Source organism: Cydia fagiglandana, chromosome 9, assembly GCF_963556715.1.
Source record: "Cydia fagiglandana chromosome 9, ilCydFagi1.1, whole genome shotgun sequence".
In the NCBI taxonomy this organism is placed as follows: domain Eukaryota; kingdom Metazoa; phylum Arthropoda; class Insecta; order Lepidoptera; family Tortricidae; genus Cydia; species Cydia fagiglandana.
Window position 1 is genome coordinate 11881092 of NC_085940.1, and position 25044 is coordinate 11906135.

The window sequence follows — 25044 nt, forward strand, 5'->3', positions numbered from 1 at the left end:
GCTACATAGTTTGCAACCCCAGTCTCATACAATCACAATTGCAGATGAATCCAACGACCGATGGTGGGGGGAGTCCGCAGTTCCGCCCGCGCCGGCGGTCGCGGCCGTGCCTCCTCGCCCTTCCGTAGCCCCTGCTGCCAATGTCACCAGCATCGTCAGAAGCGAACCCGCACCTTCACCTACACCTGAGAGAAATGGTACAAATGATGGTAAGAATATGTATACCGGGTGTGGCCTGTAACACGAGTAAATAATTAAAACATAGATTGTTCTTATTAAATATCTTAAAAACGGGTTACTCACGTCTTTTAAGTCGAAAAACGCTCGACATGTTTCACTCCGTACCGAGGAGTGTCATCAGGAGCTTGCGTTTACGGTGACGGACCGGCGCAGACTGCGGGCCGCAGCTCTCCGAGCTCCTGATGACACTCCTCGGTACGGAGTGAAACATGTCAAGCGTTTTTCGACTTAAAAGACGTGAGTGACCCGTTATTAAGATATTTAATATGTCCGTATCTCACGGAAGTTTTGTTATTCAAATAGATTGTACTTCTCAAATGTTGACACTTTTGCTAACAATTTTTAAAAATTATGAAGTATTTAGACTTGTTATTTTTCATACAAAATAAATATTATCTTCAATGGACGGCCATCGCCATGCCATATCATTTGTGATTGACGTTGCTTGTCATGCCTTAAACATAACAAAATTCGCAATACATTGCGTCTGAATAAACTTTAAAGTTTAGTGTACCTATTAAAATCAAACCACAAGTTATTTTTAAAAGTTGCTGTATGAGGTCAGTATAAGGAGTACAGCCTACAGTTTAATTTTTTGCTCGTATTACAGGCCACATCCGGTATAATTAAATTTAGAAAGTGACTTATATTTGACCTCTCTAACTAAGAAAATTAATAAGGCTTGTTCTTCGTCACCCAAGAAATATTGGTAAATATCAAAAATGATACTTAGTTCCGAAAAACTCACGGTATGTGAGATGCCGAACGTCTTAAGGGGCCCACTGATTAACAGTCCGCCGGACGGTATCGGCCTGTCAGTTGTTCGGAACTGTCAAAATTTTGTTCTAACTGACAGGCCGATACCGTCCGGCGGACTGTTAATCAGTGGGCCCCTTTAAGGCCGAGCAACACCGGCTTGCGTGTGCGTGACGTGCGCGTGTGCGCTAAAATGTTGGAGCCACACATGCACACGTCACGCAAGCGGTATGCCGTCTCTCACAAGGATCTGTATACTACAACGCCGCACGCGCACGTGCACGTCACGCACACGCAGCCGGTGTGCACAGGCCTTTAAGTCGGCTCTCAGTGCTACAAATACAATATCTAAATATCCTTAAGCTAGCTAGTAGCATATTTATTATTTTGTTACATATATGCTCGAAAAATATAAGTCTCCTTCTGCTGTCGGATATAAATAAAAGTTTACATTACAACCGCCAAAGTGTGCAATACCACAATTATGCGTTTAAAATTATTAATTTGTGGGTAATAATGAACAGATGAAAATAATACCTCGTAATACGAGATTAATGTTACAATCGTACACCGCAATAATAATATGATATTTGTAAGTGCCGTAAAATTACAAAACCAATATTCCTTAATTAAATAGCACCATCATGGCAATTATTCATCATTTGAAGTGATTTCCAAGTTCAAACAGTCGTGTCTGTTGTTTGAGATCAGTTTAATGATTTATTAGAATCTAATGAGCTTCAGTTTCTGAAATCTTGATATCAGGACTGACATTTTATAATTAGCGAGAGTGTATTTAGGGTAAAATAATTAATTGGCTCATTAGGTAGGGTAGACTGGGACTAGAATAACAAAATATGTATAAGCTTTTTAGGGTTCCGTACCTCAAAAGTAAAAACGGAACCCTTATAGGATCAATCGTGCGTCTGTCTGTCTGTCCGACCATTCCCCCCCCCCCTTTATCTCTAAAACTACTGGGCCTAAAATTTAGAAAAAAATACACAAAATAGTACTTTACCTATAGATGACAGGAAAACCTATAAGACCTGTGCAGTCAAACGTGAGTCGGACTTATGTTCGGAACCCTTGGAACGCGAGTCCGACTCGCACTTGACCGGTATTTTTTCAAGAATCCTACATATTTGAATTAAACACGAGTTTGAATTATTATTTTTTCAATAAAATATTTTTATTAAGAAAAGTAAGAAATTAATTCCTATCTCGTGATCGGGCTTAGATTTAACGCTTCCGGGATTGTGCTTGTGTTCAATAAAAAGCTGTGGGTGGGAAAGAATTTGAGGAATCACGAATGTCATAGATTACCATCCGTAAATTCCGCATCATGTCACGTTTGCCGAGATCACTTTATGTAACGACGCTATTTTATTACTACGCTGCAAGCTACAACACTTAGTTGCATTGCATTAAACGCCATTTTTACTCAACATTCCACGTTTACCGCTAACAACTTTTTATTTATTTTTGCGTATAGGTATACATCGTAAAAGTGAAAGTCACTGAAATTAGCGTTTTGCCTAAACTTTTAACGAAACGCCGATTATAGATGTGTAGCGACTTCATCTAGCAGATAAGACAAGTGATCTGTGAATTTGCACTAATATACCGTCGGAAATTATAAAAAGCTCCCGTTACTTTCAATTATTTTCGGCTCAATTCGGGAAATGAATTAGAGATTCTCTAGATATCATATAGTAAAGATATGTGACGTTCCACTGTAAAAGGTACCTTATAGCGGCTGGCGCAGCGATTCGGGAAATGAATTAGAGATTAACTAGATACGATATAGTAAAGATATGTGACGTCCCACGAAAAAAGGTACCCGGCGCGCCGTTTAAGAGGTTTCGATGTAACAGATTGTATTAGCCCTTCTAACTCTTGCATATTATACGTGGGTAGCTAGAAATGTAAAAACGTTTTAATAATGATTGTTTTTATTTATTTTTTATAAAAGTCATTTTTATTTAAACAAACGTACAACCCCGCAGGTGGCAAATAACCGGCACCCGGAAAATACGTCACTTAAAATTGATTAAAAATTGAAATTCCAACAAATCAAAAATGCCACTTGATGGGTTATTTACTATTTGGTATCTAACGTTTAATGAAATTACGTGAAACCACGATTAAAACGCTTGGTATAAGTACCTAGCGGAAATGAATATTTCGCATTCAGCGCAGCATAAGCTGGTATGAAACTGACATTAGTGGTAAAAAATAAACAGTTTCTAACTTACAAGTGGCTATAAATAATGCATTACGTTCAGCGCAGACAAAGTCGACCATTTTAAACGTCGCTTAAGAAAATCTTGATATTTATGTTGTTCTTGCATTAGAGAACAGACAATGCTAGCTTTCTGTTTAGATGGGAAACTTAAGTAAACGTAGATAGGATACAATTTATACATTTTTGCCTTTATAAAATAAATATTAGCAATTATAATTGCAAATAATTTTTAAGAAAAAAAAACCGACTTCCATGGGGGCTGATGAAAGATTATTGTAGATGGTACACTATGTAGAAAAGGAGGTAAAACCACCCACTTTTTTACTAGCATTTCGCTTCTGTATACCTAATGGCTCCTCTACAGGATGGGCCAACGCCGGCCACTCCAAGGGACGCAGCCATGCACTATCACTTGCTCCCTCTAACGCATAAATGCGTCCCTTGGAGTGGCCGGCGTTGGCCCATCGTGAAGAGGAGCCATGAGGGTCGTAGTTCTAGCCTCACCTAACCCACTCCTCAGATAGCAGTTCGGTTCTGTGCGGATCGCAATTCGAACCAACCTAATCAAACCCACTTTTCAAGTAGCATTTCGTTTCTGTAAGGCTCGCAGTTCTAACCTAACCTAATCCTTGTTCGGTTCTGTGAGGATCGCAGTTCAAACCTAACCTAACCCACTTAATGGCGCATGCCGTGCGGTGTACGGGGGTTTAAGCGGGAGGGGCTAGTAAGATTGGCATCATCGTACTTTATACCTACATTAATTTTATGGTAGGTAATCTTAGTTGTTTAGTTAAGGTATCATACTGGTTTTCTGGGTCAAGGTCCGGGTCCGAGTCCGGGTCAGAGTCCGGGTCCGTGTCCGGGTCCGAGACCGGGTCCGAGTCCGGATCCGAGTCCGGGTCCGAGTCCGGGTCCGAATCCGGATCCGAGTCCAGGTCCGGGTCCGAACCGGATCCGGGTATGACTCCGAGTCCGGGTCCCAGTCCAAGTCAAAATCGAAATTCGTAATCACCAAACGTGTACCATGCGTCATTGAAGAGTTCTGTTCTGGTCATCATCAGCAGTTCCACTTCATCAAATGCGACAGTTTTTAATGTAAATGCTTGATTTTATGATGAAAATACAAAAAAATCCATACGTATGCCTTTAATATTTGAGGACTCGATTCCTTATGGATCCCATCATCAGAACTCGAGCTTGACAAAAATGTGGCTTAAAAACTTAACTTGCTTAACGAACATAACGAAAAGGAAAAATCACCAAACGTGAACTATGCGTCGTTTAAGAGTTCTGTTCTGATCATCATCAGCAGTTCCACTTCATCAAATGCAACAGTTTTTAATGAAAATGCTTGATTTTCTGATGTAAATACAAAAATCTCTATACGCATGCCTTTAAGATTTGAGGAGTTCCCTTGATTCCTCATGGATCCCATCATCAGAACTCGAGCTTGACAAAAATGTGGCTTAAAAATTTAACTTGCTTAGCAAACATAACGAAGAGGACAAATCGCCAACCGTGAACTATGCGTCGTTGAAGAGTTCCGTTCTGATCATCATCAGCAGTTCCACTTCATCAAATGTCACTTCTTTGGATGTATATGCTTGATTCGTTGACAAAAAACCAAAAATCACTATGTGTATGCCTTTAAGATTTGAGGAGTTCCCTCGATTCCTCATGGATCCCATCATCAGAACTGGATTTTGACAAAAACGGGACCAATCTGTATATATATACATTCAATCAAAAAAAGAATTTTCAAAATCGGTCCAGTAATGACGGAGTTATGGAGTAACAAACATTAAAAAAAAAAAAAAAAAACATACAACCGAATTGATAACCTCCTTTGAGATTTGGAAGTCGGTTAAAAAGATTGTGTTCCTAGTTCGTTACGTTCTCTTTTGTAAAGTTACTTGAAGCAACTTATATGTCATACTTGTGCCTACCGTACCGTCTTCTGTTTATATTATTATATTTTAAATAAATACTTGCGTATTTATAAATATAGCGTGGTTTAACTCTGTGGCCCTAGTGAAAAAGGGTACAAGTCTCACGCAGCTTAGGAATAAAAGGGCACAGGTGTTACTTGGAACTTATACCCATTTACAACCGCGCTGCCCGAGACTTATACCTTTTTTCACTAGGGACACAGAACTAATTATGAAGTAACTTTGTAAATATTGTTTTACCTAGGTTTTTCCTTGTTACACATACATATTTGACGAATAATATCATTCCTATTGCTTTGATTTTCTTAGCAGGTGTCAAACAGAAAATAATCAAGATTAACCTTTCAGATATATTCACCACAATGTACGCGTATATCATTGCGGGGGTGGCCGGAGCCATGTTGCTGTGCATCATCGCAGTGGTCGTGCGGTGCGCGATCCGCAGGAGAACCCGCGACCGCCCCAAGGGCCCCGACGTCTCCGCCAGCACTGAGATCCCCAACGGCTTCAACGACAGCATATCAGAGGTCGATAACGACATCAACATCACCAGCTTATCTGTCCCGGTCGATACCGTTGATTCTGGCTTGAAGCCAGAAATGCAATTCACCGACGTCGCTCTCAGTCCGAAAATCAATCGGTACGTCGGCCGACCTGTGCCTAATACCTACCCTCACGTCAGCACTAACATGTACGGACAGGTTGCCGAATTCCCCATAGAAATGCCGCTCCGAACTATGCCCCACGGCACGTTAGGTCGCGGTGTAGCGGTCAAAACACTGCCTCGCGTCCAAATGCAAAACGAAACGGACCCTAACACCAGGAGTTTATATCGATATTCCAACGCCCAGTACTATTTTGGGTGACAACAAGAACACCAAGGTACGGACGTATCTAGAACTTATTGTTTTTAGTGCAATGTAGTGAAGTGAATATAGGACTTAGTGGATTATGAACAATGTCCTACTTTTAACACTGTGATACTGTGATATTAATAGAAGATCTTTCGTAATGAACGCTACAGAATTCTATAAGATTTTAGGAATATGAAATACATTGTGTCGGAGAGAATTCTGTCTAGTTAAATAATTAATATGGAGAGTTTACTTGTTGTGAAATTAATTCTTATACTTAGTTGAGGATTTGAAGTTGTAGTTTTGAATTGAGTTTATTGATGATATACATTTAAACTTAACTGATCGATGACATTAAATATGTATTACTCGTCTACCTTCTATTTTACGTTCAAAAACAAACTTCGCCAATTTTCAATTAAAACTTTTGCGTACCTATTTAAATATTATTGTTTTCAGAAACAAAATTGTCGTGCAAGCAGATAAGGTAAATATTCAATCTTACGCTTCGCCGCAGAAATCTCAGGCGTGAAAGTGTTTTAATAAATTAAAGCTACGGTCATTCCTTATTCGTTTCACATTTTGTTAATATTTTCCATTAAACAGCAATTTTTTTTTTTCAAATTGCTACGCCTAAGAATTTTGTTGCGCTTTTGTTTCTAATTTTCTTTCTCTTCATATATTACTTTATCAATTATTGAAAGTCACCGTGAAACACCCTGCAGACTTGTGTACGAATATTTGGGCAAAACGATCGGATTAAGGTCACACAACTGAAATAAGGAGACTGCATTTTATTGCACTTATGCTAGAATTCTCAAGCGTAGCCAAAATGTGGAATCTGTCACAGTCAGGCGCGGATTACATACTAAAGAACTTTTGTGGACTGAGGAGCAACGACCAGTGCCCTTTTTGTCAAAAGCTTGTAACTTGTAATACAAGTCGGAAGTCCTTTTTTGACAGCTTTTGTTAGAAAGGGACTTCCACTTGTACCTTTTACAAGTTACAAGCTTTTGATAAACAGGGCATAGGGTCCCGATTCTGATTTAAATTTCTTATTCTGAAACTTTTATGGACTTGATCTGTCTGCTGCGTCAGATTCAGATCAGATCTGTCCACAAATGTCACTGTTGACAGCTGACACATCCAATTCAAAACTATTTCAGAACAAGAAATAATATCAATATCGGTCTCCTGGGTTTGGATTGATATTTGTCCGATACCATATACAAACTCGAGTAAATATAATTATTAGCCACAAAGCGTCAACCACTTTACCCCTTTGAATATTTCCTTACTAACCTCTCCCTATCGTGCCCGAGGTTATCAATTTGTATGGAAATGTACTCAACCGGTTAAGACGGTTCTACTAGGTATGGCGAAGCTTTGCTTATAATGTTGTATCGACCCCACACATAAGAAATTGAAATTTCAGGCCCGAAATTGTTTGCTAGCAAATGGATTTGATTATAACCAAGAGTTTATGCGTTTAACTGGTATTTATGTTTATGTAGACTGTATCAGTATATAGTTAGCTGCAGACACATACGAAATTAGATTTTGCTATTGAAATTGGTTAAGGTTAACTGGGGATACGGCTGTATTACTATGATCGCATAAAATAATATCGAAATTAAATAGATATACTTTTTTACTAGCCTTTAAGAGTTCACACCGCTCTATGTGTGTTCTATCTAAGTAGATAGGTACAAGTAATACATTTTATGTAATCGTCTTAGTAAAGATAGTTTTTTTAATGCTCCGCCATACTCCGCGAGGTGAATCTCGTATAGATCATACTAACCCAATACTTGTCGTATATTACATAGAAATCCAATCAGTCGATATGAACCCAAAAATTTTTTTTTTAATAATCGGGGTTCTAGAAATAAGATTATATCTGTTTATTTAATTAGTAATTACCTCGCGGAGTGCCTATGGTCAGACATTAAAAAAACACCCTGTATTTAGCCAATTGTACCACGTGAATACAAGATTCGGTTTAGCGAGTGCTATCCATTTGTTCAGTGGAAATATAAAGCCTTGAAACAAGAGTTTGCATTTAAATACTAAAGCAGTTTAAAAATTTTCAACGCTCCACAAATGCTCTTACTTATTTACAAACGCCAGGGCTCTTCAACTAAATGGACTCCACGGTCGATCTGGAAAGTCATTGTATATTTAAATGATTGTCTTACCTAAAAAAGATGCTCGATTGAAAAGGCAGCTCTTTAGGTATTGGAGACACTTAAGGCGGGATTCCACCAGCGTGCGGCACTGTGCGGCACAAGCATTTTTGTTTTGTACTGAATATGCTTTTGTCGCACAGTGCCGCACACTGGTGGAATCCCACTTTTAGATATTAATTTGTAACTTGGGTTTGCATTCCTACTAAAAAAATTCTGTTCTGCGGAATTACGAGTACATATTCAAGTACCAATAATTCGAAATGGTATTGTCATGTGGTGCACAAAGGCTCTATTTAAAAAAATGACTGACATTTAAATTACTATTTAGAACACATTATTTGATATATTAAGAAAATAATTAAGGTCTGTACAGAAAACTTTTTATGTGTTACATCGATTAAACATTAAATTATATGCACAAAGTGTTTTGTGTTATTTTTACTGTTAAGGTTATTATCGGATGGTGAGAGCAGCAGTTTTGCTGTTGCAGGGTTACTGGTGCAGCGTTAGTGATGGATTTGTGTGTTTTTTTCAGCAGCAGTTTTACTGTTGCAGGGTTACTGCTGCAGCGTTAGTGATGGATTTGTGTGTTTTTTCCAGCAGCAGTTTTACTGTTGCAGGGTTACTGCTGCAGCGTTAGTGATGGATTTGTGTGTTTTTTCCAGCAGCAGTTTTACTGTTGCAGGGTTACTGCTGCAGCGTTAGTGATGGATTTGTGTGTTTTTTTCCAGCAACAGTTTTACTGTTGCAGGGTTACTGCTGCAGCGTTAGTGATGGATTTGTGTGTTTTTTCCAGCAGCAGTTTTACTGTTGCAGGGTTACTGCTGCAGCGTTAGTGATGGATTTGTGTGTTTTTTCCTGTGTATATTCATAATTGTAAAATACTTTAAAGCCTAATTTACTTGCTCTATCCTTATGGGCATGTTCAAAGCTTTCTTTCTTCCTTTTCTTATTTCTTTCAAGTTATAAATGATTAAAGACTTATTAAAATAATAGAGAAATAAGTACAAGCTTTGATTGAAATTTATTAAAATTAATAAGAGATAAGTGCCACTCCACTCACCGTCTCTTAGGTCGTTACTTTGTTACCAATGATGCGATCTAACATCGGCTGGATAATAAACCGAGTCGCTTATCAGCCAATGTCATACCCCATCATTCATGACAATCGTGTGTAGAAAACACCAAACAGAAATTAATAATTACGGTGTCTGAACCTTGCTGAAGGAGAAAGAATTAAAATGTATATCTAACAAACTTCATTTACTTAAGGTGGATGTCTAGGGATGGGATGCCGATTATCAGCCAAAAGATGGCGTCACTGTGCACGAATTGTGGATTTTCACTATTTCTCCCAAAATACAAAGTTTCATAAGATGTGTTGATATGTGCGAAAACTATAAAAAATACTACATCCAAATCGAGACATGTTCAACTCAACATTGTCTCATTTCGTTATTACCGGAATCCAACTGCAAAATATTGCAATTTCTTGCATTCACGCACACTTACATACCTAAAGTCAGTGTCAAATGTCAGTAGATTTGGAATGTTACAATAAAGTATCCTAGAGGGCGCAGTGCAGCGCATGAAATTTTATTTTTTGTAAAAACAATTTAGAATTTAAATTCTTATTTGTGACATTGACAAGTAACTTGGAACCAACTGGAATTTTGAAACGTAAATTGTCATGTGCTTGTGGCACCCACAACATCTGTTTTGAATAAATTTAAGCTAGTTACAATGATTCTGGGTTCAAATCACGACGGTGCTTATTTTTTTTGTTTTTTATTTTTATTTTATGAAAAGTTTTATAATTTATATATTGTTATTCTTATTATCAATTGAAAATGACGCAAATTATATTAGGTACCTAAAATTAAAAAAACGCTTTTAACGTTACCTTAGTAGTAACGTAACACTACTAAGCTGGCGTGTGAGTCACATTGTTGGGGAAGAAATGAGAAACAGAAAAAATCAAAATATATCGTTCTTTAAACACAATAAAATATTGTGATTATGATGGGATGTGAACTCGTTCATTTAGGTATACCTTATATATTGTTGTACATAATTATAATTATGTTTCCTTACGTTTATACAGCAGTCAGCCTTACTTTCTGTACCTATCGTAAATATCGTAGTCATTGTTGGTCAGTCCTAAAAACTATACCTAACTATAGTTCGTTTTTTTAAGCATTAGAAAGAACTACAAAGAAGGTAAGCGATCTTGACATGTCTTTTAATAGAAAAACGTTTTTAAAAAATCGGTAACTATTACTTATGAAAGCAGAAGATTATAAATGATCGTATTAGATTCATAATTGTTACATATTTGCCGTAACTTATTTTTAAAATGTGTTTTTCGATTAAAAGACGCATCAAGATTGTTTACCTTATTTCTAAAGCTAAAAAAAACGAACTATAAAGTAAGTAAGTATACCTTTACCTACATTTTATTGAAATTATACATAGTTACCATTTTACATAAACACCTAATGTTCTATCTAGATAGGTTTTTAGAAAATGCAATGCTAAAGGATATTGAGAGCATTTCCACGCTGGATGACTATATGGTCAGCCTTTCCACCTTTTCTAATATATATATACCTATTAAAACTAATTTAGAGTTAAAATAAATACTATACATTATATTATTATTTAGAAAAACAGTACTTAACCGTTTTAGTTAAGTTTTTAAAATGTACCTCCAACTTTTCCGTCCCCGTTGTCTAAGAGAACTAAGAGCCCGACCCGACAACCACGGAGACTACGCCATCGGAACGTTGGAACTCGGAGGTAAATTTTATAAACTTAATTATACGCGATTAGGTAAGTCCCGTTTGATAATGATTAAAAATCGTAAAATAATCATGTGATAAAAAATAAGGTCATAAAAAGCCAAAAAAATGAAATAAAATAAATACAAAAAGAAATGAGTCTTTGTTCGTGGTTTGAACCCTGTCATGCTGTTCAACTTATTAGACTTATACTCATTAGCTAAAAGCCACTAGACCATTTGACCATAGTAGACCCGGGCGAAATATGCCTTCTTATTTAAGTAAGTAACCCATTACTGTCAAAAATATCAAGTTTGAATTGATTTGAAATATAATTTTTCATTGTCGAATTATTGACATCCAAACGTTGCGAGCATGTTGCCCTTTAAACCAATTGGCAACGTCGCGCGGGGAAACCTTCTATAAATGTATGTCCTTTTATATTTTGTTATTTATGAATTTATGACGATTCTTCTAATACTTATGTTGCAAATTGATTAAATTATCGAGAGAAAAATGCTAATGCAAAGAAAACAAGAAATATCCGTTTCATTTCGCATGCTATGAAAGACGGTCATTGTTGTTGTAAAAGGTGTGCAGGAAATGATAGGGTAGACCGGGGGCAATAGTACCATTTTTTGGATAATGGTTCCTAGTTCAGAATGTATAGGAGTTGAACCAAAACTGTACGTACCTACATATGAAATAGTAGGTTATTGATTTACGTATTTTTGAGGGTAATTGTTGTTAACGGTAAGAATATGGTAGAAAATCCCGTTTTTGGTCAATGATTCCTTGTGTTACAATTAGGGCTTGCAATATCGGATGGTCTCCAATTCCGGAACTGATTTTCGATATTGGATTCGAATTCCGGAATTCCGGAACTGGTTCCGGAATTAGGGGTTATCGTATTTTACTTATTTTTTTTTGTAAAATCCAACAAAAAATGTGAAATTCTGATACTTTACGTTTATTAAAGTTAATATTGTGCGTGCGTTATGACAAGTCACACCGCTTGCTTGAGGTGTTTTTTTTTTCCAATTCATAAATAAATGTACGTTTACGTGTCTGATGAGCGAATGCTCTTTAAGGAACCTTAAACTAACATATCTCATAGTAAGATAATCGCTACTCACAATTATGACAAGTGTAACTCAATTCCTGGCCCCTATTTCACCAAGCCGACAGTGACATATGTCGAGTGTCAATTGCCAAGTGACAGGTGACAAGTGACAATTTAGTAGACTGTTTTTGTATAGAAATGCTTATAAACTTGACACGCCTTTAGTTACAATTGTCAATCTTTCATTTAATGACAATGATTTGATGAATCAAGAGTAGTTTTTATAAGTCGACATGTTTGTCAATTTGTCGGTAATTCTTGACATGAAATCGGAGCTGTGTCAGGCTTAGGTGACAATTGTAGTGTTTTCGTTGTTAGCAAACCCCGTTATTGGCAAACGTTGGCAAAACAAACTTTGTACCCTAAATTCGCCTTTAGGGTACAAATAAAAATCGCTTTTAAATTCTTCTTAACAAGCATGAAATCATAATAACACTATAAATAGTAATTGTTGCCTACGAAGGCGTTTAGTACTTCAACATTTAGGATTTGGAATAAGTTTCAGTATAGTTTTGATTGAGTTGGGGACAGGTAGCGAAATTAGGTATGTTTAGGTAAATAGGTAGGTATTGTTTTTTTTATAATTTACTTGGGCGAAGTTGGGCACTAACGGTAAAGTTAGGGTTTTGGTTAGAAAATGAATCTACGCGAAAGTAACAGAGGTGACATTCTTATACAAGGGAATACATAAAGTAGGTAAGAATAGATTTCTACTTTGACGTCACTGCACTTGCATTTGCAGAAAAAATAACTTAAAAGTAACAAAAAAATAATGCTTTCACGCCTTGTCAACAAATAATGTAGGTACGCTGCATTAGGTGGGATTGGGATCTCAATCAATATCATGTTAGTGATGACAACACGGTACACAGAAAGCAATTAACGATATCTTGTCAAGAATTGACAAATATATCGACTAGTAAAAATTACCCTTGTTTCACAAAATAATTGTCATTAAATTTAAGATGGACAATTGTACCAAAATACCTGTCATGTTTATATGAAATTCTATACAAAACAATCTACAAAATTGTCACCTGTCACTTGTCAATTGTCACTCGACATATGTCACTGACAAATGTCGGTGTGGTAAAACAGAGGTCTGTCATTTTTTGACAATTGCCATACCTGTCGTAGTTGGTGAAATAGGGCCCTGGTCAGTACACTCTTCATGAGCCCACAATTGACAATTATCACATTGCACCCATGTTTCATTGGATCTGCTTATACTATAAGGCTCACCACAGACTAGGCAATAGTATTCTTCTACAGAATCCTCCTTGTCGTTGAATATTTTTTCCTTTTCCGGTCCCTTTCCCCTTGTCTATTACCTTGCCTTTTCCCTTCCCTTTTGCTTTTTCCGTCTCATATTTTTCCTTTATTTTTGGTTTCTCCTAATGCTTTTTTAATATTTTTGGTAACGTTGTTAAGGAGTCGTTTGTACCGCGGTGTCAATTGTAACGGTACAATTGTCCCCGGCTCACATAGTTACTAATGCCCCCGAGTACCCAAAATTACATAAAGTACTTATATTTCAATTCCTTTACCTAACTCATCCCCATACTGTCCCACAAAAGAAACTTTGATAACTAACTAATCATAATCTAATACCAATCTAACTCTAGGATTATTTGGTTTTGAATAATATGACAAAATATTTCTCGAAAATACTTACTTTGATCACTCGAAAACAAAAATGGTCTCCGCGCACCTCCGTTCCGCGTCGCAGCGAGCGGCCGACTAGTGTAGTGTAGTAAACGAAGCAAGTTGTTGTATGGAGACCCATGCATTAATTTCTCAGTCGATGAAATTTTGCTTGGTTATTGTATAGTATGAGCCGAAACTAACATATAAATATCCAAAAAAAAACCACTCCTAAGTTAGGTATTTATACGTAAAAATACAAATCTGTTTATATATTGAACCGAGTAATTCCTCCGTCCAAAATTATTTTACCAAATAAGTTATTTGTATCAGTATCTGATACTAGAAAAAAATCTACAACTTTTGTCAAACATGAGAATATTTTTTTTACGATAATTCCTTTTTTGGCGCTCATTTTCATCGGAAAATTGCTCTGCCATTTTTTCCTTCTTATATGATCTTAGAATATAATTTGGCGTAGTGGGTAAGAAAATCCAAAAAAAATGCATACCCAAGTTTATGTATTTTAGAACTATAAAAAACTGAGAGTGGAAAATTTCTCAGCCTGATTTCTTTTTTAATATATACTAAGTAGTCACGTATATACTTAAATCCAAAATATCCAAAAGAACTGTCATCCCTTGTACACCCCGCTCCTATACACTGCTCCCGATATGTTTAGTTTTGAATACGCTCGTTATTTTTTTGGATGTTTTTATAGTTGAATGGAAAGAAAACTGTGAACTTAATTCAATAAATAAAATGGATAGAGAAATTTTCCACAGCGAGTAAAAAGGCAATTTCTGAAAAAAAGTATAGTTACATGGTAAATTTTTTAGATTTTCAATTTGTATGTATAAATCGGCAATAAAATGGCATTCCAGTGAAAAAATTAGACTGAGCAATTTTCCGGTCCAAGCCACGCCAAAAAAATATATTTTGTTAATATTGGTATTTCTGCGGGGATTTTTTTTTGATATTTCATATATTGTTGCAATACGTTACATGAACATGTCCGGAAAAGAAAGTTTAAACGGAGCAATTTTCCTTAAAAAGATATTAACGATTTAAGACTTTAGGTATTTACTTAAATACTATTATTATTGTTCTTTGGAAATTTATACAATACTTTTTATTTATTGATACTTTATCATACTGTAAAGCTTTTTCTGGCTGAGGAATTACTGCGGGGTCCACTACCTTTATTTACTACACTAAGTGAGCGGGTCCAGACAAGTATTGGGCTTTATCGTATATACCCACATATTCATATTTCGTTGTAATTGTGAAGATAATAACGATGGTACTATTGCCCCGTGGTACTATTGCACCCGGTTTACCCTACGTTTCTGCACTAGAGCAGTTTAGGTTCCAATTCCAAGTACGATTTTATTATTCTTTTTACAATAAGGAATTGAAATTTGGGTATAAATGGATGTATAACAATTTCCATTCTGATATTTGACTCCCCATTCCATAAATAACGATATTACTTTTGGCCAAATTGTTAATTGAAAGTACCTACTCTCAAAAATACCTAGTATAAAAATGTATTTAAAAAACACATGCATTTTACTTTCCTTATATGCGAAATGAAAAGTAGAGTGTTTTAACTCGGGTGAAAGGCAACATTTTTGAAAAAAATTTCAACAAGAAATGATCACTTGGTTAATAATCTACTAATGTTATTGTTATGCACAAGTAGAACATATAGAATCTTGTTTATTTACAAGAAGATGACATTTTTTTCCACATACCTATATATTTTTGAGAAAAATATAGCTAGGTATTTTAGTTTAAAAATCATTGTTACAATAAATATAGGCTTTTCCAGCGAACATTTATATTTCTGCCGAACCGAAAGCAGAATTCACAAGGCTTTTCGGTGGACGACCGTTACGCGAATGATTGTTTGGACTGACCTTTCTATTAAATGTATAGTTATATAAATGTATTTTATTGTGTAATAATCATAATAATTATTAAGTTATATTAAATCTGGGAATGAAATTATATCAGAAAGGAGACTCTTAAATGAGTATACTCGTAACATGCTTTGTGCATTAAATATATCTCCCTCTATTGAGTGAAAATAAAACAAAATACACAGGTAATCTGTGTTGCGGTTTTAAAGTGCCATCTGTTACACCTTTGATAAATTAAAAATGATTGCTTGTCAAATGAAGTCGCCATGTTAGAATTACACCTACACTATAAGCATCACTCACACAAACAAGCAATGGGGCAAATTTTTACCAATATTCAAAGGCTTTTTTCTTAATAATTTTAATCAAAATCTAGTATTTTTTTACGTTCTGCGAAGACAGAAATATATATACTACCCAAACATTACATATACAAGTGAAGAAACCCTATATAATAGGAGCTAGGGTGCCAAGAAAGTTGTATGAAAATCGAGCAAGGAGAACCACCTTAACTAAATTACTTATTAAATAAAATACAAGATAACTTCCCAAACTTCTGAAACCAACTGAAGATAAAATTAAAATGTTCAAAAAATTTAGCGCTCGACCTACTTTCATAAATCAGGGTACACACCGTCTTGATTTATTATTGCAGTTCAGGGAATGGGTGTAAAAATGAATTTTTGCATAATTATAATATATTTCGAGACCAGTGATAATGGCTTAAATTTGAATAAGTTATAAGGATTTCGTACGTATTAAACTGTAGAAAAGAGATAATGTTTGATGTTTCTGCAAATATATCAATCTCAAAAAAACACGTCTAACGACAAAAAAAACACGTCTAAACACACGTAAAAAGACACGTCTGACGTCATCCACCGCCACATGTAGTGGGGAGTGACAAATTTGGACCTGATCGAAAAAATTTTAATATATTTTTTTAACAGTAAGTGCGCATCAAAATCATATAATCAAGACAAATTTCGAAATCGACTCGAATCAAACAGAGTTGTTTTTAGGGTTCCGTACCCAAAGGGTAAAACGGGACCCTATTACTAAGACTTCGCTGTCCGTCCGTCCGTCCGTCCGTCCATCTGTCACCAGGCTGTATCTCACGAACCGTGATAGCTAGACAGTTGAAATTTTCACAGATGATGTATTTCTGTTGCCGCTATAACAACAAATACTAAAAACAGAATAAAATAAAGATTTAAATGGGGCTCCCATACAACAAACGTGATTTTTGACCAAAGTTAAGCAACGTTGGGAGTGGTCAGTACTTGGATGGGTGACCGTTTTTTTTTGCTTTTTTTTTTGCATTATGGTACGGAACCCTTCGTGCGCGAGTCCGACTCGCACTTGCCCGGTTTTTTAAACTATTATTATAGTTATAGGTCCTCACTTTCAATACGGGCGGCCTATAACTATTATATAATTACTTCGTTTCATTAGTTTTTATGAATGTATTATTATGCAGTTTATTTAGGTATATAAAATATTATAAATATAATTATATGTGTATACATATATATATATTGGGCACTTTATTTATTTTTATTTAATTTAATTTATTCACGAATAAGCTTACAGTGTAATGAACCAAGGCGCTTATAAGTAATGTTTAATATTATACATGCTATGTTACACTTACACTATAAAATTACATGTCAACGGTACAAAAACAGAAACAAATTCAATTATCAATTAAGTATCAAAATAATATGTCAATAAAGCTAATAAATATTAATTAATCAATTAAATTCAAAAATTCATACATGCCTTTAATAACGTGGTAAGATGCATGATAAAAAATGTCAACGTCAGGTAACCGCAGAGACATATCATTTAACAGAGCGATAGCTCTTGCAGAGGGAGCGTTTGCCGCCCAGCGCGTGCGCCTCACCGGGCATGCGAACAGGCGCCGGCGCCGTCGCGAAACGACCGCCCCACCCTCCCCCGCCGCGAGGCAACGGCGAGGGGGCGGAACAGAAAGACCTATTCTTGACAGTGTAGATGGATTCCAGACTTGGTTGCACAGGAGCTTATAATAATGCACCATCAGTAACAACTTCCGCCGCAACTCTAATGTATCCAGCCCGACGATACCACTGACAAACAATGATGGATACATATAAGGATAATATCCTAACTTTTTCCTATATAGAAATCGAGCAAATTTCCTCTGGATTCTTTCGATCATGAGGGTATATTAGCTTTCGTGCGGATCCCAGATACAAGCACCAAATTCAAGTTTGCTGCGAACATAGGCGTTGTATAGCAACAGCAAAACACGAGTGTCACAAAACTGGCTCGATACCCTCATGATAAACCCCAGGACCTTGTTCGCCTGCTTACAGATCTTGGTAACGTGCGTCCTAAAGTCAAGTCTCGAGTCCAAGTCCAGTCCCAGGTCAGTTACCTCATCAACGCGATCCATGAATGCCGCATTGAATGCGTCTTTAATGTGGTATTGTTTGATGTGAGGTGACCGAATTCTAGAGAACGTAATAACTTTACATTTAGATGTGTTAAAATGCAGTTTATTGTCCTCACTCCACTCGGTCACCACTCGGTTTACGTATATACCATATTATATCTGTTTATGTGTTATTAATTTTTTTAAGTGTGTTTATTATTTTACTTATAAATTTTTTGAACGATGTTTTTGTTATTTCTTTTTCTATTATTTTAGATATATCATACGGGTCTATTTGATGTAGTTCACAGAGAAACTCGTGGTCACAGCGGAAATAAATCAAACAGAGTACTGTGAGTATCAGAAAGGCAAGACGCCAGCTAGATGGCCAAGGCGATGGTTGCATGCAAGTGCCAATACAAGGCATGGTGCTAGTTGCAATAATTAATAGTGTGCATTGACATTAAAGCTGATATCTGCATATCAGTATAAATCTCACAACCAATCAGTTATCACTTAGGGCCACCCCACATTTAGCGTCTTTCGAGCGTCGGCGTCTGGTCAGCGCTATGGAAAATGACGTTGCTGCGCAGTTGCGTCGACGTTGCGTCGAGCAGCGGCCATAGAGTTGTAGACGCCGACGCTCGAAAGACGCTAAATGTGGGGTGGCCCTTAGCACAAATTTATTTCAAAAGAGGTATAAATAGCATGCTTTAGTTAAAACGCGTCTAATAATCACTAAATACCCGGCGGCTTTTGGCAGTGAGTCTGTATAGTAAGGACTTGTACATTGTATACCGCTGGACAAAAAGGTTTTAGAGTGGCGAGTACAAACAGAAACCAAGGCTCGGAACCGGTTTTTTCTTCATACAAAAAATACCGGTTTTATTACGTTCTTTTTCGTTCTTTGGTTTGTTATTTCACTTTGAATGGGACTATCTAATAATACGAAGTTGTTACTTTTAAGTACATGATTCAGTCCTAAGAGCATACAACAATTAAATATATTAGGCTACTTTGGGATTTGAAAAAAAAACCGGTTCCGAGCCCTGGCAGAAACACTCCTAGCTGCAAATCGGTGGACCTTATTAAAAAAGGCGTAAGGTTCACCGAGGTACAGTTAACAGTGAGGGCGATGGTACGAGCTACAAGTTTTAGCTTGGGACAATAGGATCGACCGAACTGGTTAAATTTTAAGCCAACCATCAAACAAGGCATCAAACTACCGATCATCGTGGAGAACCTTGAGGAGAGGTCTTCATTCATGCATATGGTGATGAGGTAAGTAAACTTTAGTTACTAATTCTTATTTGATAGCTCCTCTTATACTTATTATACTTATTACACGTTGACATTAGACCGGGGCCACATTGTCGATTTACGAGCGAGTTGAAAGCGAGGCGAGCGCGCAGCGAGTTCACCGCTAGAGCGCAACGATTTCGCTGCGTAGGTACTGTCATACTGGAAATGGGAGCGAAGTTCGCAAATCGTCAGTGTGGCCCCGTTCTGTAATTATGTATTTATACGCTAAAAGGCTTTTGACGTTATTATTACGAAAACAATTTTTAGTAGGTATTTCAGCTTTTTATTATTGTACATACCTACCTGTGTTAGTTTGTAAGGTATGTACCTATGTGCCTTAGTTGCCAGAAAATGAATGCTTTGATTAATTGATTAATTATTAGTAGAAATGTTGTTTACTTCAGCCATAACGCTCCTGGAGTTGCTAGCGTACATAGGCTACGGTGACCGCGTACTATCAGGCGGCCCGTATGCTTGTTTGCTACCGACGCGACGTTGTATACAAACATATTTACGCAAAGAGGCTCTTGACGTTATTATTAGCCAAAATGTTTTTTACTTCAGCCATTTGTTTACGTTTAATTAAGGACAACCCTCCCCACATTGTTTTGAATAACACGGTAACAGGGTGTTTTAATTTAAATATGTAAATGTAGGAAGTAAGCGAAATGAAGTGGTGATATTCATGTTTTTTTGTTACTTTAGGGGTAATGAGCGAAGATTTTGTATGCTAACGTAACCTGATTATGTGCTAACACATATAAAAGGTTAAGATTTACAGACATGTTTAATGAAAAGTTAGTACATATATTCGTAAAAATTAGGAATTCACTTGTTTTATTATAAAACTGTACTGTCTGTTTCTATAGTTGCTTCGAATAGCCTGTTGCCGGTAGCCTGTAGTCCGCTTGGCATGGCATCGCCATCCTTCACTGAAAAGCGACTGGTAGATTTCAAATGAAATAATACTTCCGAAAAACTCATTCACACGAGCCAGTTCAAATGAACTCGCGGAGTCGCGACCTTCGCATTGAAAGTCGTCCACCCTTAATCGAAATCCTGCTCTTCACTTTTCACACGTATTAAAAAGCTTTTATCGACATTCAATCACAGGGCCTTCCAGCTTCGTATAATGGGCAAAGTTACTAGGCAAATCGGCCATTTAGATAAGTAAATACGAGTATTACTATCCAATCTTACATAAGATTTGTTTAGCCAATAATAACACATCTGTCCTCATCCTTTATCAAACGAAATTCTCGGTCAATACAAAGAATTAAAATTTACGCACCCAAGCGTCGTAACTTTTAATATGTTACCCAATAAACGTTCAATATCGTGATTGTACGTGACCGGGATTTCCATGGGCAGGTAAATTTCCCGGTCCTTTCTTACAGGAAGGGAATAGTAATAAAAATCATTAAATGAAGGGTCGCGCTTGACCGCTCCGGGTCACCTGCGGGCGGCAATGTGGGCCGACTCGAAACTAAAATCTAATAATGCTCATACCTACTTGAAAATGTTTCATAGGCAAGTACTGGTTTTTATTTATTTAAATTTGCACAAAATATAAACATAATGTACCTACAAATGGTGGACTAAATGAATAACTGCATTATCTACCAGACAACCGTCGGGCTGATTGACAAGAAGGACTGGCATAGCTTTTTGATACTGTAACGTTTATTAAATTTATATAGGTAATTTACATTTTCCATCAGATATATCGAAGTGACCAATGTAGGTAATCATAATAAATGAACATTTCATTATAAATCAATAGGTAAGTACCCTTTTTTGAATTGCCACAGTTATTTAAATGCATCCTAACAATTGAGCACTAACCTAATTATTTATTTATTTAGGAGCAGTGTTTGGTGGACAATGGCCTTCCTCTTAAGGCAGGATTCCACCAGTGCCCGGCACTGTGCAGCACAAGCATTTTTGTACTGAATATGCTTGTGCCGTACAGTGCCGCACACTGGTGGAATCCCGCCTTATACTCCCACGTATCCCTAACCTTTTAAGTCTCCCATCAGTCTTTGTCAAAACACAAGGTCCTCATCATCTCCGTACCTACTACCTCTCACACTAAATATGAAACGAAACAAACATTAAAACACCATTAGAAGAACAAAATAATGTTCTTAATTTAAAAATACACAGGTGAGGTCCAATTTTAAAAAATTCTGGCTTACCATTTATGAGAGAACGTGCACAGAGAGCCAATAGTGAAAATATTCATGAAAGGCATAATTCGGGCCGACCTTTTGCGGCAAGATTTGGCAATAAACGACGGGACCGAAATATAATTTGAATGTTTACTGCCATGTCCATAATAAATATAATTTCTACGTACGGTATCTATATGTTTGGGACCTTTGTTTAAAACAACAACGTCTAACATCAGTTAACACAAATTCGTGAGAACTTTGAACGTATAATTTGAAGTTTTGGGATGTGTTTAGATACGTAGGTACCTAAGATGAGGAGTGTCTTTTCAACGGGCTTATTTTTGTTTGGTATTCATAGAGAAATAAGCCTTTCTGAAAAGACTCTCCTCAGATATAAATATTTTATATCAACATGATTTAAATATCAGGTGCCTGCTCAATTACTCATACTAGAGTGTATGTAAAAAGAATAAATACGAAAGAACACATCTGAAGATTCTGTTAACATTTTAAAATTCTTATTAGTTACCTAACTTTTGATGAGTTGGGGAAAATGGTGACGAAAGTAACAATTTACTTTTATATTGATATCTTAATAACTATCGTATAAAAATGAAGGGTGAACTGTGTGAATTAAACATCAAAGCTGTTTTTTTTTTCAAGTAGTTATTATGAAATTTTCTGATATTCCTCCTTATCTATTCCATTGTCATCAAGATGAATTACATACTTACGACGATAAATTAAAATATATCAATTTATCACTCACATGAATAATATTAACATCCTCTCCTATTTATTATTATTTAACCCTTAAATGCATAGTGCTGCCAAATGTCTACAAACCATTAGACAGCTCACAGTTTTAAAATAAAAAGGCTTTCGTTCTTGAACGCACCTTTATACCAAACGTCAAGTAATAGGATGATCATTTAAGGGTTAAATTTACGCTATATTTTTAATTTATAAAAATTACATTCGTTTTAAGATGTAAAGTCGGCAAACTTGGAAAAATCCACTAGTTGATAATTTTTAGTATGTGGTTTTGAACGGCTTTTTCGGGGTATGTAATTATTTTATATTTAAAAACGTTATCATAGGTATATCACAAATAGTGTACCTTTCTAATGGTAGTAAAAAAATTCATTTAAATATTACTGAAAATTACATATAAGTAAATATGTAATTTTCAGTAATATATAAATGAATTTTTTTTTTAGAATATGACTTAGCTAATTCAACTTCTAACACTGATGTGGCAGTGAATATCGAAGTTATATTTTTATTTACTATTTTTCGTAGAATCGGCAAACAATTATGTGATACATATATAAATTTCGGGCAAAAAGAAAAATCATGCATTTAAGGGTTAACATTTTAGGGTTTCTTACTTTTATATCTGTCCGCGGCTTAGCTCAGTGATACTTAGTAGAAGAGTAGAAACAGCAATTTAACTTGGGTCCACACACACACTACAATCTGCCATATAATAATGTATGTATGTATTAATTCTTTATTGTACATATAAAATGAAACACGAGAAACACCGTTACATTAAAAAAGATTATTGTTATGGAATGTCGTATCTAATCTATGCAAAGGTAGAAAAGCAATCTTCCGGGCACAGAAAAAAGCTAGTGGCTCCAGTTATCCCAGGTGTCAAGTTAAAATTTTTAATTTAGAACTCTGCCGCGGTGCTGTGTCGAACACGAACCATTAACAGACGTCCATTATAAAGAGACACCTGAGCTTGGAACCATTTGGCTCAGTGCCGGGACGGTACAATGCCTCTATTTTTTCCTAGCCGTCAAACTAGGCAGCCCTATTTGAGAAGTCCGTTGGGAAGATAAATTTAGACACGATTTTTACCTTTTAGCGGAATCTCGATTTTTGAAATTATTTTATAGCGGGTGAGGCCTGTAACATGAGCAAATAATTGAAACATAGATTGTACTCCTCAAACGGTGAAACTTTTGTTCAACAACTGTTAAAAATTATGAAGTATTTAAACTCCCTATTTTTCATACAAAATAAATATTATCTTCAATGGACGCCATCGTCACGCCATAACATTGTGATTTGACGTTGCTTGTCACGCCTTAAACATAAAAAAAATCGCAATACATTGCGTCTTAGAATAAACTTTAAAGTGGATTAAAAATCAAACCACAAGTTATTTTTAAAAGTCGCTGAACAAATGTTGGTCAGTATGAGGAGTACAGTTTACAGTTGAATTTTTTGCTCATATTAATTTTTGTACCTACTCCGTATAAAAAAATTGAACCATATTACAAACATAAGTTTTATTGTAGCTATACCTATTTTTCTGCGGAAAATTGGTAGCTTGAAAACGGATACACTTTTGCTGGTCATATTTTATGTAGAGCTCGATATTTTTCAAATTCAATTAGATATTTTAACTATAGACTTCAATCTTTTGTTTTTGTCTACAGTCTATATGTTGATAATATTCCAAAAAACAAAATACCTACAAAGTTAGATATAGGCAACTCGTGCACAATTTAAATATTTTAACGTTAACTAATATTGCATTCTAATAGTCGGAAATGTTGCATATAATTTAAACATTTATTAAAGCTATCTAATTGCTGAACATGTTGCAAATATAGTTCGTTGAACCGACATTTTGGTAAAAGACCAACCTTTTCCAAGAGCCAGATCATGTGCAGCCGTACAAATGACGTAAACGTGACACTATTCACTGCAGGATTCGATGTGAGCCGTGAAGCTTGAATTTTGGCACCAATTCGGTTAGGTAGTGGCTTTTCTTAGAGAACGCTCCGTGAGCGTGATCGTAAACTTATAACACAGATAGTATAAATATTTAGGTATGCCATTATTGCTAAAAAAAAAACAGATGCCTGCCGCGATGACAGAGGACGCTGGTTCGATTCCAGCCTTGGGCGTTGGAGGCCTGCCTCACTTTTTCTTTCGTATATGTATGACGTTTATTTCAGTTTTTAATTTATATTAGGTAAGTAGTGTTTTATTTAACTTCATAAACACAGATTAAAATATATGTGTGTCTCATCTCATAGGAACTCTTATGACTTACGGTAAACCTAGTAATGAAAAAAATGAAATTTATTTAAGTAATTGTTTGTTAGCATTCTCTACCAGTACCTAAGCCGAAGAAATTTTAGGGGCAAACAGAGATACGCAAAAAATATATAGAAAGCAATGATAGTTAACGTTTTTTGAAGTGAAAACTTCTTTAGCGGCGCTGTGCACTTTTTGTGATGGGGAAAAAAAGTTTAAACTTGTAAAAGGTGTCACGTGACCGTAAGACATAAGACGGGCACGTGACCTGATCGAAAAACTGTTACAATGAGTTTTTCTTTATTGATTTAAATGCCATCTAATGAGTTTCCCTCTAACTGGTACTAATATAACTCGAGTACTAACAGTGTGAGATATATAGGA

At 36.0% G+C, this 25044-nt stretch overlaps 1 protein-coding gene across 2 annotated transcripts in view; it reads left to right on the plus strand.

The window, feature by feature from the left end:
- LOC134667377 (protein eva-1-like) overlaps window positions 1-6633 on the plus strand; it is a 74771-nt gene extending 68138 nt beyond the window's left edge. For both annotated transcript variants that reach the window (XM_063524775.1, XM_063524774.1), the window contains exons 8-9: window positions 45-209; window positions 5539-6633. In XM_063524775.1, coding sequence (XP_063380845.1) covers window positions 45-209; window positions 5539-6056 — 683 coding nt within the window. In that variant the 3' untranslated portion in view covers window positions 6057-6633. The remainder of the gene's footprint in view (window positions 1-44; window positions 210-5538) is intronic.
- The last annotated feature ends 18411 nt before the right edge of the window (window positions 6634-25044 follow it).